The sequence below is a fragment of the Chrysochloris asiatica genome, unplaced genomic scaffold (genome assembly GCF_000296735.1).
Source record: "Chrysochloris asiatica unplaced genomic scaffold, ChrAsi1.0 scaffold00010, whole genome shotgun sequence".
NCBI classification, from domain to species: Eukaryota; Metazoa; Chordata; class Mammalia; order Afrosoricida; family Chrysochloridae; genus Chrysochloris; species Chrysochloris asiatica.
In genome coordinates this window covers 38,366,759-38,387,231 of record NW_006408528.1, presented here as the reverse complement: position 1 = coordinate 38,387,231, position 20,473 = coordinate 38,366,759, and the positions used below count along the sequence as shown (strand labels likewise).

General features: G+C 38.2%; 1 protein-coding gene and 1 pseudogene across 1 annotated transcript in view; both read left to right on the top strand.

Annotated features, from left to right (window-relative positions):
* Positions 1–10,120, top strand: part of NAMPT (nicotinamide phosphoribosyltransferase) — a 50,940-nt gene extending 40,820 nt beyond the window's left edge. Inside the window, exons 9-11 of the mRNA XM_006834384.1 lie at positions 1,991–2,131; positions 3,269–3,403; positions 10,010–10,120. Of these exons, the coding sequence (XP_006834447.1) occupies positions 1,991–2,131; positions 3,269–3,403; positions 10,010–10,120 (387 nt within the window). The remainder of the gene's footprint in view (positions 1–1,990; positions 2,132–3,268; positions 3,404–10,009) is intronic.
* Positions 6,066–6,755, top strand: LOC102828471 (annotated as a pseudogene).
* Positions 10,121–20,473: the final 10,353 nt, after the last annotated feature.

The following is a 20,473-nucleotide window of genomic DNA, read 5'->3' as shown; positions in this document are numbered from 1 at the left end:
GTATATTTAGTCTGAATATATAAAGTTTTGGTGAAGTTATATGAGAAGAATATCTTCAAGAAACTGGACCTAAAATAAAGTACAATGATAAGACATTAAGTTATTCTGTACTTTGAAATTTGCTTATTCTTATGCTTCTGGAGCATGTATAAAGTCAGGTTACAGATGTAAAACTATTCTTTCTATTTGACCCAAGCCACCTTACCCTCCATCTGTCTGTCTGTCTTTTTTTTTCCTTCTTGCTTCTGTTCACTGCACATTTATATTTTAAGTTACATTGTTCACAGTGAAAATCTGAATTTATGGTCCTTTGGGTTCAAGTGGTGGTGGTTATGTGCTGTGGAGTGGGTTCCGACTCATAGCAACCCTGCATAGGGTTTCCGAGGCTATAAATCTTCATGGGAGCAGAAAGCGTCATCTTTCTCCCACGTAACTGCTGGTAGTTTAGAACTGTTGATCATGAGGTTAGCAGCCCAACTCGTAACTACTACACTACCAGAGCTCTCAGATACAGTAGTAAAAGAAATGAAATAAATGATTTATGTAAAAATGTAAGGTATCACTTACCGTTTTTCTGATTCTTCTTGTAAAAAAGTACATACAGCAGGAGAATTAGATGGTTAGGATTTTGAAAAAAGTACATTTCTAAATGTGAGATTTTAAAAAGGTGAAGGAGCTTGATTGGAGTTTATATTTTTTATTTTTGCAATATTGAAAATAAGGAATAGAGAAAACACCATTTGGAAGCTATTGGTATTTGCGGGAATGTGATGAATTTGTGTAATTATTCACACAAAAGTTTTTAAGCTTGGTGACTGGTGCTGGTGGTGGTGGTAGTAGTATGACCCTGTGTAGACACCAGCCAGTGGCTCAGTTGTTAAGTAGAGAAGAGCATTTTAAACTGTTTTCCCATCAAAGACTATTGACATTTCCCCCTCCCCCACTTTGGCTTTATTTATTTATTGTTTTAAACTTGGAATTTGAGTGAAGGTATGCAGACAAAATCATCAACTTTACACTCAACAAATTAAACACTCTGTTTCATCTCAATGATTACAATCCACTCTGCAACAACAGTTAACCTACTTCCTCCTTGTGACTCCCCATTTACATCTTATATTTCACAAATGATCAAAGCAGAAATGTTTGATATACACATACAAAACAAAAAATTATATATTCATTTAAATGTCCAAAGGGCACGTTTTGCAAGCCAGCCTTCTTCTGCCCACAGGCACATAACCTTTCTTTCTTAGTTCATGGGCCTAGAACCTGCAGCTGCTCTATCTCTCCATGTGAATGGCTGTTGACTTTTGCTTGTCCTTCTGCATGTGGCATGCAATATAACATTGATAACAGGATGTTGTAATTTATTAGAGTCATTTCTACTGACTGACAACTGAGCTAAATATCTGGACCCCATTGCTTGTGCTGCTGGCATTTGGACAATAAATTGAGATTGTTGTTGTTGAGGGCCTCGAGTCAGTTCCAACTCATAGCAACCCTGTATAGGATTTCCAAGAAGCAGCTGGTCAGTTTGAACTAACACCCTTGCGGTTCAAACCAACCTTGTGGTCCAGTGCTTTATACCACAGTGCCACACCAGGACTCCAACTTGAGACAGAGAGGTGAGAAAAATGAACCCAAATAACGTTAGTTAGGTAGTTGTAACCTTTCTCTCTTTTTCTCTTTCATTTCCTTCATTCCACCAACACTAACAATAATAATAATGACCACACAAAATCAGAAATGTGAATGAAACTGCCCCTTTCAAACATATTCTCAGTTTAGACTTCCCTTTTTTTGAGTGGGTGGTTATTAGAAACTATGAAATATAATTTTGTCTAAGCCTATTCTTTTTCATTATTGACTATTAGTTTTTAAAGATCTAGAGTGGTTCGTTTATCAATATTGCATATAGAAACTCACCTTTATCCTCTTGGATTACTTTTATTTTTTGGTGTTTTTAATCTTTGTTTTTATGTTCTAGGTCATAGAAGGCATGAAGCAAAAAAAATGGAGTATTGAAAATATTTCCTTTGGTTCTGGTGGTGCTTTACTACAGAAGTTAACAAGAGATCTTTTAAATTGTTCCTTCAAATGTAGTTATGTGGTGACCAACGGTCTTGGGGTAGGTCCTTCAACTTTTACTCTTGTGTGTTAACTATCTTCTATCTGTATCTAGGTAAAGTGTAGCTATTGAATGTGTATAATAGTCCTGGACTGTTTTAATATGTTGTTTGTCAGATGCTTTGATCAGAACACAAAAACAAAAGAGATAATAGGTGGTAATGACCTGATTAGGGAGAAAAAGAAAGATGTGGAAAAGGAGGAAAATAAGGTGGAACAGTCTTTAACAGAAAAAATACAGGTCAGTCATTCCTGACTGCTTTGATATAGGAGAGGGTCTTCAAAATGTTTGTGGAAAAAATCCATTGTCATTTAATTCTATTTTTCCACAAACTTCTTGAAGCCCCCGTGTATAACTTTGGATCAAAAGGTTGATGTGTTTGAGTAGGAATGTCAGCTAACCTAGCCATCAACAATCCCACTAGCTCTTCAGTAGACTCATGAGGACTGGAGATTGTGTGGCACAAAGGATGGCAAGAACTCCGTCTCCTGAGAACACCTTCCTTTAGAAAGTTCTGTTATTGACTCATCGGCTTTTTCTTTCACTGACACCACTAGTTACTTATGTAGTGTTTTGCCTCCTACTTTTCTGATCCTGAAGCTAATATTCTGCTGTCTTGTGATTCTCTTTATTTTTCTTTGAACAATAACAAGGTAACAAGAGTAAAAACTAACAAAAGGATAAAGGTATAAAGTAGGAAACCCTGGCCACAGTTTATATGTTCTTATACAGTGCTCATATACATAGTATTGTTTTCAGAGGGTGTTTTTTTGTTTTTTTCCAGTAGCGTGTATGTGCTTATACTTAACTGTTAAATGTAATCTGTAATATAGAAGATTATATTTTAAGGATTACATGATAAAATCCTGAAGAGTTAGTACAAATGAGGTATTCTTTGGTTGTAAGAAAGGATATATTAGATTGGGATTCTTTTCATAACAGATACCTCTGTCCTCCAAAACAGGCTAGAGTTACATTTCTAAAAGCCAGATATGGATTGCTTTAATTATACCTATGAAGTGATTACATTTTATTCACTTACTTATTTTAAAGTGAGTCTTTAAAATAAATTTTATTCACTTATTTATTTAAAGTGAGTCTTCTTTGTTCCTTTAATTGTCTAAATTTGGATTCCAGATTAATGTCTTCAAGGATCCAGTTGCTGATCCCAACAAAAGATCCAAAAAAGGTCGATTATCTTTACATAGGACACCAACAGGGAACTTTGTTACACTTGAAGAAGGAAAAGGCGATCTTGAGGAATATGGTCATGTATGTATCTATGCTGATACCTTTTTTCTTTTCTCTTTCCTTTTGGCTAAATTTTTTTTTAACTTTTATTGGTAATTGAATGAAGGTTTGCAGACAAGATCATCACTTTACATTCAACAAGTTAAACACTGTTTAATTTCAGTGATTACAATCCCCTCTTTGCAACAACAGTTAACCTACTTCCTCCTTGTGACTCCTCATTTACATCTTATATTTCACAAATGAACAAAGCAAAAATATTTGGTGTAAACATAGAAAACAAAAAATATATATTGATTTAAATGTCCAAAGGGCACATTTTGCAAGCCAGCCTCCTGCCCACAGGCACACAACCTTTCTTAGTTCATAGGACTAGAGCCCACAGCTGCTCATCTGTCCATGCCATTGCCTCTGCCACCATCTATGCTGTCACCACTTTCCTAGGTAGGATCTCATGCTCTTTCTTCTTGATGGTCCTGAGATCATCTGTTCCTGAAATGAAAGATTAACTACTACTCTCTTTTTTTGTTACACATCTACAATTACAATTTTGACAATCACAATTAATCCTGCTAATAATGACTCACAATTGAATCATAAAATCCTTTCACCATTATCTCCCATCCCCTTTTACTGGATCTATCTGGAAAAGAGGGAAGTGATTCAGTGGGGGTTCTACCTTACCCCCCTCATTCTGAAACTAAGCACAGTCATGAAAGCTTGTAAGCCACCCTTTATGTCTTTATAGCTCCACGTTTTTGATAGGGACAAGCAGTTTAGATACTGCCCGTCTTATAAACCCAGTGCACTGAGGAAACAAGCTTGCTCCTTGATATACAGAATCCTTCCATTCTTGTTGAGATTTTGAGCACATGCATCTATAAGCAGATCATTAAATTGTAGCAATTTGCACTTATCATATTATCAAATATCTTTATCTTCATCTGGTCAAGTTCTGATCAGGTAGCCATCCAAACTAGATCAAATGGATACTAGCTGCAAGTTTTGGAGTTCATGTATACTTCCCTGCACTTCAGACCAGCTGTCTACTTCAGTCTCAGCCCTAGCCCCCAGAGGTGGCTAGGTCAGTGCCCATGGGCTCAGGAGTTTGCACATCTTCCTAAACTTCAGACTAGCCAGCCCTTCCTCTTATCTCTCTCATCTCATAGTCAAAGGATGTCATTGGAACATGGCCAAACTCAGCCCATGTCTTCATTGCTGCATTTCCCCCAGTTCCACTCAAGTTAGACCCAAGTAGTCACCACCAAGCATACTAGACTGCTCGTGCGTTCTCTTTTAAGTTTCAGTCCTAGAAGGGGGTTTACCCTGATGATCTGACTTTTCTTATCTTGATAGCTCCAAAGCAAACAACTTACTTGAAATTCTAGCAGACCAGTTTTTTTTCTGCAGGTCTTTCTCCCAATCAGAATCTTTTTTTTCCCCAGCTGTTGTTGGTCTGCATGTCTTTTCAAGTGGGTATGTTCCAACTCAGAAGGTTCTGGCTGGGCCTCAGGATTTCACCTAAGGCCCTGTACTCTACAAAGACTTAACAATGAATCTATTTCCCTGGACAAATTCTAACTCCCCGTTTTAGCAAATTCAGTCAGTTACAGGCTGAAGGCAGGCTTCTAAGCTTTCTGAAACCATAATTGCCAATATTAATTTCTGTAACATAATATCTATTTTACAATAGTAGATAGGGAAAACCAATATCAACAAGACAGTCAAACACGTAGACACTTTTTCCCCTTCTTTACCCATTCATCCTTTTGTCTCGTTCCATGTAACTGCTCATAATACCTTGTTGTTCAAGGTTTTGTATAAGTCATTATTTACCTCTATCCCATTTAGTCCATGCATACCTCCCTAAATCTGCCCCTATCTCATTGTTCCTTGGCCACCTCCTGATATGTGTCTTTTTAATAATAGAAGGCTAGTAGAGCTTTTTCTGTCACTGCATTTTATTTTTAATTTTCAGAGCAATTTTTTCTTGAAAGACAAAAAGCAGTTTTATTGTAAAATGTAGATTTGTTGACCTGGTCTGCTAACATCAGATGGAAAGTAAAAAGTTGCCAGGTCATATATATGTTCCAACAAAACTGTCTATAGTCAGTTCTGATGTAAGACAAATACCTCAGATTTTTATTTTAGTTTTCATTATTGCCTTTTATTATCAATTTTTTTATAAATCATAACAATGAACATTTGTGAGTAAACATCTGAAAAATATAACATCAGCAAATTACAAGGTGCCACTTTATATGTAGTACATATTACTAACAGTAAGATACTTGAAAAACAAAGACAGCCCTGTGTAATTTGTTATAATTCGAATACATTATATGTCAGGGACTACCCATATCTGTATTGGATGAAAACTTTTACAATATTATTATTAAAAAGGTTTTCCACCGGCTGTTCTCAAGTCTCTCGAGGCCCACTGCGGGCTGCTCCGGCCGGTGCTTTGCCCCGGCGCCTCAGTGTGCTCGGCCAGCAGCCTCTGAGAGCGCCCTGGGAGCCGGCAGACGGTGGCCCTCGCTGGGGACCCTCCAGCGGGCCCAGGGGAACTCAAGTGGCTCTAAATCCAACACACGCCCATTGAAGCAAGTTAAAGGATTTACTATGAAGCACAGAAGCAGATAGTGCTAATTAGCAAGCAGTGGTTGTTATACATTTGGTGAGCGGAGCAGCATTTCCTTCTCCCACTGTTACTGCGATGGCAGAAATTAACCGGATTCAGTATGAAATGGAATACACTGAAGTTATCAGTCAGCGAATGAGGGTCCCAGAAAAACTGAAAGTCGCCCCACCGAATGCAAACCTGGAGCCAGGTTTTCCAGAAGGCGCCCCCACTGCTAGTGTGATAATGCAGGTCCCCGAGAGGATTGCTGTTGCAGGAAATAATGAAGACATTCCATTTTCAAGCCCGCCAGATCTTCATCTGATTCAGTCTACTCCCTTGAAGCCTTTGACCATGAAAACCCCACCTCGTGTACTTACACTAAGTGAAAGACCGCTAGATTTCCTGGACTTAGAAAGGCCTCCTCCAACCCCTCAAAATGAAGAAATCTGGGCAGTTGACAGGCTAAAAAGAGAGCGCTCTGTGAGTGAAAATGCTGTTCGCCAAAATGGACAGCTGGTCAGAAATGATTCCATGTATGGCATTTCAAATATAGACAGCACAGTTGAAGGAACGTCCGATGACATGACTGTTGTAGATGCAGCTTCCTTAAGACGACGGATCATCAAACTGAATAAATGGCTACAGCTTCTGGAGGAGGAGAACAACGAACGAGCTTGAAGAGAAATGGTCCTGTATTCAAGTACAGTCGCTTTCTGGCTGCTCAATAGCTGGCTGTGGTTTCGCCGCTAGAGGTAACCTCCGCTCTCAGAAACGTTGGTCTCAACAGCTAGAAATATAAAGAATTTGCAAACTTTTTCGTTTCTGTCTCTGCATTGTATGCCATTTTATAGTCGATGTCCTGAAAATGTATTTATCCCAGCAAGGAAGGAGACGGCCTAGGTGTGCAGAAGCCAAGGTGTCTCTGCAGTCACTCCGCTGTGCCCACTTGTTAGCCAGTTCTGCAGTAACACCTCCTTATAATTGCCCTTTGCCTGTTTTGTAAATAGACTTCAGTATGTTTCTGAAAGGAGTTGATTCTTTGACCTCATCAGCCTGCCCAATGAATCCTCTCAGTAGGAGCAAGAATGCACACAGGATGGGTGTAGACCAGGATTTGAAAAGAGCAGCAGGCATTTCTCCTGTGCTGTTTCTCCGACAGTGTTAGATGGAAGCTGCCTGGCTCACTAGACATGACTTCAGACACGGCTCAGCACTGACCCTCTACAAATCAGGGTCTGGTGCCAGATGGAAGGAAATCAAGTCACCCGGTGGCACACGATCATCTTCAGTAGCACCTAACGTTTCCACAGTTTCTCTGATACATGTGCTGTGCGTGCGTTCTTGTGTTCAATTTCGTTTTGCAGGCGGTGAAGGGCTTTAAAGTCTCCAGAATAAGGCACAGATGTAGTGCATGTAATAAACAGCCAACCAAAAAAAAAAGGTTTTCCACATAGTTACCAGCATGGTGATAATGACTGGTCACCTTTAGTAAACTTGATATATAATCATATTTTCACTACCAACTAGCAATGAATCATTTCTGAAGAAGACTAGTTAGGATTACTTAAAGAATGCTGTACTTCACATAGCTATTTTGGTAATTTTAATGATGGAAGAATTATCCAAATTCTAGGATATTGTTCAAGATAATGCCATTTTAAAAATAAATAAATAATAGAATCCAATGCACATAACTTTTTTAGTCTCAGATGATACAGCAAGTCTAAAAAAGTCAAATTGTGATATCTTATGGATATGAAAGGAGCTCTGGTTGCATAGCGGTTATGAATCAGTCTGCGAACCACAAGGTCAGCAGTTCAAAACTACCAGCTGTTCCGTGGGAGAAAGATGAGGCTTTCTGCTCCCATAAAGATTTACAGCCTCGGAAACCCTGTACAGGGTTGCTATAAGTTGGAACCAACTCCACGGCACATCACCACCACCATCACCCTGGATGTGAAAACTATGACTTACTCTTATTTAAAATGAATAAATGATCTTCAGTATACTAAAGTACTTTTATATTTGTTAGTTAGAAAATTTAGGAATTTCTGATTTTTAGCCACTGAGTTTAAGAAATAATAAAGAAACCTGATTTCTAAAGGGAAACTACTCATGAATATTAATATTCTCAGATAAAATATTCTCAATAAACAATTTATTACTTTATACTTAGATTCTTTGTTCCATGTCATACTTACTGCTTTTAAGTCTCACTTTTATTCTTTTAAGATTTTATGCCAGAATGAGTGAAATAACATTTGTCTGTTGTTTAATGGAGAATATTTATAAATTTTAAAAGCAGTCCTTCAAACTTAGATCTGTTTAAGCAACTTGGAAAGGAATCTGAGAATGGTTACCCAACACAAAAATGTTATCAATGTCACTTAATTGTTCCTGTAAAAAGTGTCAAATTGGTGTATGTTTTACATATGTTCGCAACAGCAAAATAAATAAAATTTAGAATGATAAAACAGGATTAGATCTCTTTAGGTAGACTATTAATACAATTCTTATTGTATCCTTTACTTAAATAAGTTTATCCCAGACATACTTAAAGTATATAAATTACATACTAGACCATTTGAAGTAGTTAACAGTTTTATAATCATCAAGGCATTTTGATTGAAGAATGGGACCTAGCATTACTTGAGTATTGTTATTCATAAGTGCCATCTAGTTTGTTCCAACTTGGAGCAAGCCTGTACTTCTAGCCCTCTAAATTGTGAGAGAATTTCTTTTTATTAAAATCATTCACTTGTAGTGTTTCTGTTACAATAGCACTATATAAATAAGGGAGTTCTGTTGTGGTGCTGTAGGATACGTACTTTATCATAAGGTTGGTTTGAATTGCAAGGTTGATAGTTCAAACACACCAGCTGCTCCTCGGAAACCCTCTCCAGGGTTGCTATGAGCCAGAACTGACTCCATGGCACCTAACATGAACAGCAGAGGGTTTCTGAGGCTGTGAACTGTTGCAAGAACAGAAAGCAGATGATGTGTTCCTACCATAGACCTTATGGTTCGAGATCAGGTGCTTACACATGGGAGCCACCAAGTTCACATTTTAATAGATTATATTTAAATTTTGGCAAGAAATGGGGCAACTAAAGAACAGTGTGATCTGAAACTATTGACAGAAGTACTAGATAATGTCATAGGTACCTCAATCTCAGATTTGTTGGGAAATTTAGGCACAAGTTACACAGATTTTTTCAAAGAGAAACTAAAGGTAAATAATTCACCAGTAAGACCGGGGTCCTGATGTGGTGCTGTAGTGCAAGCACTGAACTGCTAACCACAAAGTTGGCAGTTCAAACCCCCTAGCTGCTCTTCATAAACTCTATACAGGGTTGCTTTAAAAGACACTTAAATAACAACAAGATGGGATGGCTTTACCAGACCCAAAAGAGAATTTAGTATTAATTCTTTTCAATTGTCTTTATTACTCTGAATACGTATGGATCATTGGCTACATAATCAGTGACTTTGGGAATATGCAGAGTCTTTAACTTAGTCACTAGGAATTAAACACAGTACCTGTTTTTGTTTATGATTTGTTGTTAAGTCCAAAATTTAGAGATTAGCAAATTTATTAAACTTCTAGGTTGATACATTAAATTAGTGTAGAATCTGTTGGCTAGGAACAGAAAAGGTTTGGCAGACTTTCTTTGCTGCAACTGTCACTAATGATTATTGGTGATTGTCCTAGTTATGAGCAATCAAGCATTAAACGTTTTCCATTTTTTTTTTTTAAAATTGATCAACTAGGTTTATTTTGTTTACTTTTTCCTGTAAGAAAAACTGGTTTAAAGTAACATCAAACTTTCCAAACGGTCAATGTTTCTTGCCTACATTTATATAATACCTAGCTCTATGCCTACTCTCCCAGCATTCTTTGTGTACGAAATTGTTTCACAGTTTGAACACAGTCAACATCTGTGTCCTTGTCTAACTAACAATCTTAAATCAATCAAATAACAATTTTTAATATTCTATTGCAGGATCTTCTTCACACTGTCTTCAGGAATGGAAAAGTGACAAAAAGCTATTCATTTGATGAAGTAAGAAAAAATGCAAACCTGAATATTGAACTGGAAGCAGCACCTCATTAGGTTTTGTTTTATGGCTGTGCGTGTGTATGGGTGTGTGCATGTTTGTTTGTGCACACACATATGCACCTGTGTGTGTGTGTGTAATACATAATGTGTATTGTACAGATGTGTGGGGTTTGTGTTTTATGATACATTACAGCCAAATTATTTGTTGGTTTATGGACATAATACCCTCTCATTTTTTTTTTTTTTTTTTTTCTTTCAGTGTTTAGGTGATCTCGAATTAGAAAATGTAATTAACCATGTAAACAACTAATGCTAAAGTAAGCTTTTTAGGGCCCTTTGCCAATAGATAGTAATTCAATCTGGTATTGATCTTTTCACAAATAACAGAACTGAGAAACTTTTATATATGTAACTGAAGATCACATAAAACAGATTTGCATAAAATTATCATGATTGCTTTATGTTTATATTTAACTTGTATTTTTGTACAAACAAGATTGTGTAAGATATATTTAAAGTTTCAGTGATTTAACACTCTTTCCAACTTTTCATGATTTTTATGAGCACAGACTTTCAAGAAAATACTTGAAAATAAATTACATTGCCTTTTGTCCATTAATCAGCAAATAAAACATGGCCTTAACAAAGTTGTTTGTGTTATTGTACAATTTGAAAATTATGTCAAGATATACCGTATAGAGTTACTAACCTCACTGCCCCTTGTGGAATATGTATTATTCATTCTACATGAAACAAAATTAATGGCTCTTACTGGAATGTTTAGGCACTCTACAGTGATTATATTGCTTGGTCATTGTATTGTACCAGAGAAATGCCAAATCTGAAAGGCCTGTACTGCAATTTTATATGTCAGATGTTGCTTGTGGCTCTAATATGCACCTCAATTTTAAGGAGATAATGTTTTTAGAGAGAATTTCTGCTTCCACTATAGAATATATAAATAAATGTAAAATATTGACAAAAGTGGAAGTGGTGTATTTTAAAGTAATTAAACTTTTGAATTTATTTTTCATATTCTATAGTTGATATTACTTAAATGAATTACTGGAGTTGGTAGTGAGTGTACTTATTTTAAATGTTTTCATTCTGTTATATTTTTCATTAAGTTTAAAAAAATTAAATTGGACTCAAATTGTATTGGGTATCATTTATTAATTTTAAACAGAATCCCTCAAATAATACTCAAGTTTATATGATGATAAATTACCCCATGCAAAGCATGATGGCATGAGTTTCAATAGAAGAATCTTAAAGCAGAAAGTTAGAACAGTTCAAATTGTTCAACATCAGACATCTAGAGCAATTGACTGCTAGACTCTGAAGTAATCATTGTATCTTACTTGTTAAGTTCCCTTGAGTCACTGTCAACTCATAGCGACCCTTTATAGGGTTTCTGAGGAGAGAGCAACTGGTTTGAACTGCCAGCCTTGTAGTTAGCACTCCAGTGCGTATCCTACAGTACCACACCAAGACTCCTGTCTCTGACTAAAACCAGTTTGTTTTGTTTTGTTTTTTTAGACAGTTCTTTTGTGTCCTGGTCTACTTTTCTAAGGCAGGGATTGACAAACTATTCAGCCTGGTGCCTGTTGTCATAATGTGCTTTGTCCGAGACTCTTTTCTCACTGTAACAGCAGAATACAGTGATTACAGCAAGACTATGGGGCCCACAAAGTATAAGCTATTTGTTTACCTGTCTTTGCAGGAGAACTTTGTTAACCCCTGTTCTACGGAAAACAGTGTGCCTTGAATTTTAATGAAATGTTGGTTTTCAGGGGAGGGAAGAGGCTAAATTAATAGGGAATTTTTCTCAGTTGTCGTTTCTTTTCTCACTGAGGAATTTGATATTGGGAAACTGATTCAGAAAAAGTTTGGTAATAGGACAGTAAATGTGAAATTTTAAAAATGGAAAAGCCATAGTAGTCTGTCTTGAACAATTATGAGAAAATATTCAGCCACTACAATAAAGAGGTAAATGATCTTTGTTAAATTATCATTTATAGAAGGCATTGGAATGTAGGTTTTTGCAGGTAATTCTAAACACCTGTTTAATTTAAACACTAAGCATTATTCACATATGGTGAGAGTCTTTATACTGTAATCCCTGGATAGAAAGTAATTTAAAGTTGATTTTTTTAAATGTATGTAAGTAAAGCCTAGGTTAGCATTGAGAACACCTATTTCTTCACAAAATGTGCTAAGAGGTTTATCGTAGAGAATTAAAAGAAACTATATTTATTACCACTAATAATTTTGATAAACCACCCATGGTTTTGTATTTGTTTAATCAGTAGAATTATACAACAAACAGTATTTGTGTTCTGTGCATTTCAAGAGTTTCCAAACATCTGGAGGAGTTTTAGTTTAAAACTTGCGTGTATACTAAAAGCTGCACGTTTGTACATATTCATGGATTGGGGTGGAGGTGAAACGATTAAATCTGTTAGCTCCTAACCACGGCAAATTCACTTATCCTGAGTTTCTACCACCAAGTGCTTAGTATTTGACCCCCATGTTGACCACCAAATGGTTAGCATAGATGTCAACTAGAAATTTGCTGTTTTGTCACCCTTAAATCTGCTAAACTCCCAAACAAATGCAAATGCTATGTGTGGGTTTCTTTAAGTCATTAGATTTACAGTTGGCGTATCAGTTAAACCCCCTCAATTCATAATAACATGAATTAATTTGTGTTTTAAATAGCAGGTCACAGAGTTCTGTGTTAAGACTCAAACTGTTTGTTCTCTATACTTTAAGTAAAATGGCTTTTATGATTATACCTTATTTAATATCTTAAAATAAATTATGGAAAACTTTTATAATGAAATTCATCTTGGAAAATTAGAGAAAAATGGCAAGGTATTTATTGTTTTGTTTGCCATGAATTAGAACTCAAATATTTTGTAGTTTTACATTCCTTTTTAACCCATTCAGTGGGGAATGTTAAATTTCTCCCAAGTCATGTCAAACCAATTCTAATATGTACTCAAAATCAAAGATAAACATGTAATAAACATGGAAATAAAGTTTAGCTGCATTAGTGAAACATTAAATTTGACTGTGTGGTTCAAGTAATAACATTTTTAGATTGACCTTTTTTTAGGTATTCCAGTTCAAAGAATTAGCAAATATGAAAGAAGGAGGGAGGTGTCAAGGATGGCTCCTGTTTTCTGCCTTGTGCAACTGTATAGATGGCTGTACTTACTAAGAGAGAAAACTGGAGGGAGCCCAGATATGAGGATAAGAGCATGATTCTTCTGTAAAGGTTTGAAATGCCTTTGAGGCATTTAAATGAAGATGGTAAGTAGGGGACAGAGGGCCTCAAGGTATAAATTTGAAGCCAAAGGATGATGTCATTTGAGCCACAGGAGAGGATGTTTTTCTAGAGAGACTACAGCGTGTAGGGGTCAGTAAAGCATGGACCTTAGGCCAAATCCAGCCCATCATCTTTTACATAAAGAAAGTTTTATTGGAGTGTTATCCGACTGCTTTCACACTCCATGGGCAGCACTGGAGGTACGTGTGGTCCAATAATTAACTGTCTAGTTCTTTACAGAAAAAGTTTGCTGATTCTTGCTTTCAGGTATAAAGAGAAGAGGATCTAGGGTAAAACCATAAAGAATCGTAACATTTGAAGGTTAAGTGGCAAAGGATAAACTGGCAAAGGAGACTGACAAGCAGTAACCAAAGAGATGAAAACCAGAAGGAAAAGTTTGAAAGCCAAAGGAAGGACTTGTCAGTTCAGGTGTTGAATGCTGCTGTGAGGCCAAGTAGATTTTTTGCTGTTAAGTGCCCTTGAGTTGGTTCCAACTCATAGCCATCCTGTAGGAGTTTTCCGAGAAGCACCTGGTGGGTATGACTACCAACATTGTGGCCAGCAGTCCAGTGCTTATCATACTACATCACACCGGTAGAAATGGCAACAGAGTAATATTTAGTGGACTTAGTGGCTTTGCTTCCCAAGAAATAGAGGAGGTCACATCAGAAGGAAGCTGTCTTTCTTTTGAGTACTGACTGAAAGTGGGAAAAGGATGGCACAATCGGGTGTTTCCCTTTCTAGTTACTGTCCTCTCTTTTGGGGGGCTGTGGGGGAAAGGCAAGGGAAGAGGGAGGAGTTGAAGAAAAGAGGACAAGAAGTGGTTACTGATGGTGGCAGACTTCAGAAGAGTAGATGAGGATGGGATCCAAACACTGCTGGTGGGTGGGGTAGCCTTGAGATAGAAAGAAGAGGGTGGGGGGGACACAGCCCATGTGTTTCTATGTGAGGTCAGACCCAGATAGCCTGAAATTGAAAGGAAGGTGGGAAAAGGAGGTTTGGAAACAACACCTATGGCAAACAAATTGACCAGACATACAGTAAGACCACAGGCAGGGCAGTGTTGAGGACCCAGCTGGTGAAAATAAATGCCTATTGAGATTCATATCCCTCATAGCACCCTGCTGCTTGGATTCAGGCCCAGCAAACATGGAAATACTTGATTGAGTTCATCCAGGAGTTGAGATTTTGCTAGATAGCTTTGAAAAAACAAAGGCAAGAGAGCTCAGTGTAGTCTTGGGAAGAGTTATTGAAATGATGTTCCTACAGAGTTTACTAGATAGAATCAGAAGTGAAGGCTTAGCAGAGAGCTGTCTAATGAATGGGAAGACGAAGAATCCAGCAGGCAACTGCATGGCAGCTTTGAGATATTGAAAGTAGTTGCACACACAGACTGGAAAGACAGAAAATTGTAGCTAGACCAGGATGCTTGCATTAGTGATCTGAGAGGAGCAAGTGGGTTGGGCAGATGGACGTTAAAATCATCCAAAACCATGGAATGGAGAGGAAACCTTGGGTGCCAGTGTCCAGTAAATAAAGGGAAGAAACCAGAACTGTGCTGGCAGCAACCAAAGGAGTGTGAACTTGAGAGATCAAGAATTATCTTTGATTAATAAATCTAAGGACTTGAGAAAGGAATGGTCAGGAATGGCAGTGGAGACCATTAACCCTGCCTCTCAAGTACTTTGAAAAGGCAAGCCTGCACAGCCTCTGACAACTGCCAGTTTACATGGACACATGCAGATCTACTCAGAAGTGCTTCATGTATTATCAGAGGGTTCATGGACCTTGCTTGCCAGGCACTCAAGCAATATTTATTGAATTAATGAATGGAGAAAAGGAATCATCTAGATCAAAGTTTCTTCTGGGGTTCATTGGCTGCTTCAAATACTCCTTTTTTTAAGTCTAGCTTTGAGTATTTTAAGATTGGCATTTTGTTTATCTTTTAGAGACCAGCCAAAACATGTATTCAACATAGTAAAATCAATAATAGCTTGTCACGTCTTACTCATCTGTATTCAGATTCTTCCACTTCATTTTTTCCTTTTTTTTTTCCAAAAATTTCTGTAATTGTTACTTGGCAATTCTGTCTTTATTTAGTTTACAGTTCCTCATTCCATCAAAACTAGTATATTAAATTTTTCCTTAGGGTATCACAGCAAAAAGAAATATGTTATTCAAAGGAGTTTTGACTCATATTCTAATGATCAATTTAATAAAAAATGTTTTTTAACAAACACAAAAGTGGAACCTTAATAAACAGGAATTTTGCCTACATGTTATCACACTTGCTTTAAAAGGTACACATGGTTCTTGGTGACTTAAATAGTTTATTTCAAGGAGGACCTAAGGCATTTACCACTGCACAGAGCCCATACTGCTATAGGTAAATCGTGTAGTCTGGCAAGTCACTTTTCTATCATTTAATAGCATAATCTTTGTGCAGAAAATGTCATTCTGATTTACGTTGTTTATGTTGATACAGAAAAATAATATCACTCCTTGGTTGGCAGCAGAATTTAATTTAAAAATGCAGTAACCCTGGTCTGCTTTATTTTTTTTTAATTATATAATTGGCTACTGGATTGTTTCTTCTTTGACATAAACTAGGGAGTATGTACATTCTGCTGCTGTTATTAAGACGGATTAGCTATTGTGCTTATGAAGTTCTCAATAAATTGATTACAAGTTTAATTCTGATGAGGTCTTCCTGAACAGCTTGAAAATTTCCAGATGTTTGAGCCTGGAAGAAAACAGCCTGTATCTATCTTCAACATGTCTGCACTGTTTTCTCCTCAGATAATACGCATTCCTGTTTCTACCATCCTTTACTAACACTGGCCTTAGTCCCCCTTCTCCCATTCATATCCATACTTCTCAAGCAGTGTACATGGACTCCTGGTTTACTGCCTGTCTGTATCTTCATCTCACACATTTGTTCATTTCCCATCTGGTTCTTAGCCACACCATTCACTGTTCTATTGATGCTTCTCTTGTTAAACTGTAACCTTCCAATTGCCAAATGAATTTAGTTTATTACCAAAGAACCTCTCCTGCATATGCTACCACTAATAATTCAAAAGTTTTATATTTTATAACATTTTTGGGTTTTTAAAAACATTTCTGTGACAGTTCAGTACTTGATCTAACCTAGATCTTCCACTATCTCTGTGTTTAAAGGATATTCTGTCCAGATGCTAATTTATATGGACTAAATTTAGCCTCTATGTCACTTGGAGGTTGAACCAGCCACACAAGCAAGCAATCTGGGTGCCATCTTTGACTTCCCTATCTAATAAACCACACATGGAATCAACCATATAGTCCTAATGATTTACCTACTAAATAATGTGTCTCTTCTCCCAACTCCTCCTTCAGGCTTTCAAATCTGAAATAACGCAAAGTGTATCAAATTTTACTATTTCCAATCCATTTTCCCTTTGCTCTGCTATAAGAGTCTTCTAACAGTTAGAGCTTTTCAGTGTTCCCTGCAGGATACTCCTGAGAATCTGGTCTAACCCGTATAGCCTAATGCTTTTGCCCTTCATTTTCTGTGCTAGCATCATCAACTTAGTCTACCCAACTCACACACTAGACCATTTTCCTTTCTCTACTTTTGCATGGCTGACCCCTCAGCCTTGCATACCTTCCCTTGGCTAACTCATTTTAGGTGATACTCCTCTAAGAAGGCTTCAGCATTTCACTCACCTCTCATCCCACCCCAGGTGCCCTTCCCCTGGCCTACTTGGAGTGCATTTTAAGTAGGTAGGGTGTTTCATCAAACTATAGTATTGTTTAAGTGCCATCAAGGACTCCTGGTGTAGTCCTGTAGCATCAGCACTGGACTGTGAACCACAAAATCAGCAGTTCAAACCTACCAGCTAGCTATTTCTTGGAAACCCTATACAGGGTCTATAAGTCAGAACTGACTCGACACCAGCAACAACAACAAATGCCATTGAGTTGGTTCTGACTCAGTGGCCCACTGTAGGGTTTCTGAAGCTATAATGGTTTACAGAAGCAGAAAGTTTCATGTTTCTCCCACATTTCACAGACTACCAAACATTTTGAAAATTACACAAACCGAAAGTAAATAAAATAGATGATTGGGACATAATAAAAAAAATGTATGTGCATCAAAAGACTTCACCAAAAGAGTAAAAAGGGAACCCACAGAATGGGAAAAAATATTTTGCAAAGACTCATCAGATAAGGGACTCATTTCTAAAATATATAGGAAACTACAACTCTACAAGAAAAACACAACCCAATTATAAAATGGGCACAGGACACGAACAGACACTTCACCAAGGAGGAGATCCAGGCAGCCGCAAATCAAAACACCGAGATATTATCTCACCCCAGCAATAACAGTGAAGATCAAAAAAGTAGAGGACAATAAATGCTGGCGAGGATGCGGAAAGACTGGGACCCTCCTACGTTGCTGGTGGGATTGCAAAATGGTCCAACCACTCTGGAAAGCAATATGGCGCTTCCTCAGAAAGTTGGAAATCAGAAATACCTTATGATTCAGCAATTCCTCTACTTGGTATTTACCCACAAGAAATACAAGCCATAACACGAGTAGATATATGCACACCAATGTTCATAGCAGCACTATTTACAACAACAAAAAGATGGTGACAGCTTAAATGCCCATCAGTTGAAGAATTATTATGCTACCTTGAAGAACAAGGAAGCTGCAAGCCATATCCATAACATGGATGAACCTTGAGGTCATTATGCTGAGTGGAATTCGTCACAAAAGGAGAAATACTGCATAAGACCATTATGGTAAAAGTCTAAGAAAAAGAACACCCAAAAGGGGGGAAAAAAACCAAAAACTATATTAACTGCTGATCACCGGGATGTATGGGATGAGAGGAGGGAGGGAGGGGAAGATAAGAGCACAGGGTAGGGAATAGACACAGGAAAACTTGGGTGCTGGGGGGGGGAGGGGGGTGCTGGCAATACACAAGAAGGCGGAGGGGAATAGAAGAACAAGGTGGATGGGAGAACAGTTAGGCAGGTTCCCATGGGCTAAGTGGGACAGAGGTAAATGATGTCTGCACAACCTTGGAATAACGGGGCTTCGGGATATAGGGATTGAGGCATGGTTTGAAAGGGTAAAAGGGGGGAATAATGTTAGGATTCTTGGCTGTCTTTTGAACCTTGGTTTCCCTTGCCTACCATTGTGAAATAGACACTTGAGGGGGGTGGGGAGGAATAGCCAGAAACATCACAATAGAAAGCTTGTAAACCCATCCTCAGCCTATAGCTGATTGGAATACCTTAAAGGGGGCTAGAAATTGCTTAGACCCAAAATGGGTGGAGGCCTATAAAGGGAAGAAGTGACTGGCTTACAAGCTTTCAAGAGTGAGTGTTGGGGACCAAAAGGCTTACAGGCCTCATAAAACTTTAAGAGTGTCAGAACTGCTCCTTATTTGATTTTTCAGTTGTGTTTTATATTAACTTAGAACATGAGCTCTTGATTATCCATGTACATTAATAAAACCGAATTTTGCCCCAGAACCGAGACAGTAAAACTTCCTCAGAGGACGAACAAGGACAGGTTTACTGGGATTAAGCAGGGAGGTTCTGGAGAGGAACTGCCCGGGGTATTCACTTGGGATGGAGTGGTAAATTCTGGGAATATTGGATTAAAGGACAATGGTGGCAACTCCTTCAGGCCACCCTGGGTTTAATCAGTTTGACCTATATGTTCTCCTTCCTCCTGAAAGCTTAAGCCAGGTATCTGAAACAGCTTGACTTCCTTCAAACCTTTTGAAATCCTTTTCACCTTTACCCATTGAAGATTAGGTGCTATAGGTATGTTAATTAGCCTTGAGAAACCTAGAGCTGCTGCCCTGGGATTCGAACCTGAAAAGTACTATATAAATTTGCTTGAATTTCTGGAAAATTAAGGATGTTAGATTATCAAGACAATTTGTGATGTATGTTTTAGAAATTTGTTCCTATAAATAATTTTGAATGATTAATCACATTTCACTTCTGTACCATGTCTTAATAATCCCCTCCTTATTTTGTGTAAAATCCCTCCCTGATATAAAAGACGGATGCAGACTGAAGCCTGCATGCATTACTGCTTGCAGGGCCATGGAGAGTCTGACTGCCAGTTTTGCATCCACTCTGGTCTCCGAGTGTTTCTTTTCTCTCTCGCCTCTCTGCACATCCCACCTAGAGTTAGTTCTGTGTGCAACGTCTGCCCCCAAGCAGTCTGTCTGGCAGCTTGCATCAAACCTGTGTGTCTGTCTTCTTTGTGTCTGTTTTCTCTCTCTAGCGTCGCCAGACACCCCACCTTCGTGTACTCACCCCCTTGTCAAGGCCAGACCCCGGCAAGTGAGCTTAGTTCCAGACAGGGCTGGGGTAGGTAGACCCTCCACTGAATGATTTCCAATCTGTTGGGACTGGGCTGGTGAAAGGAAATAGGGATAAGACACTTGTGGTATAATAGTGAATGATTGCCATCAGGACTGACTGTGAGGGTCGGAAATGTAGAGGTAGATTTTTTTGACAAAAGGAGGGGAGTGATTGATTTTGCAGCCTAGGAGCAGAGGTCCCTGGGATCATCAAGTGAGAAGAGTGGGGAGTGTGACCCTACCCAGAGAGGTAGTGAAGCCAGGCATGGAGACAGAGATGATGACGTGGACAGATGGAGTGGCTGGGGACACAGGACTAGGAGTGAGAGGGGCTGTTTGCTGACAGCCAGGGGGCTGGGCCTGTGGGGTGTCCTTTGGTTATTTGATGAGGCATGGAGGGGATTATAATCATTGCAATGAAATGAAATACGATAGGATGAATGTGAAGCTGAAGTGGGACAAGGTAAATGATGTATGCTCAACCTTGGAACAACTGGGCTCTGGGATACAGGGATTTAGACATGGTTGGAATGGGGAAAAGAGGGGAAATAATGTTAAGATGCTTGGCTGTCTTTTGAATCTTGGTTTCCCTGGCATACCATTATAAAATAGACACTTGAGGGGGAGAGAAAGGAATAGCCAGAAATATCACCATAGAAAGCTTGTAAATACGTCTTCTGCCTATAACTGGTT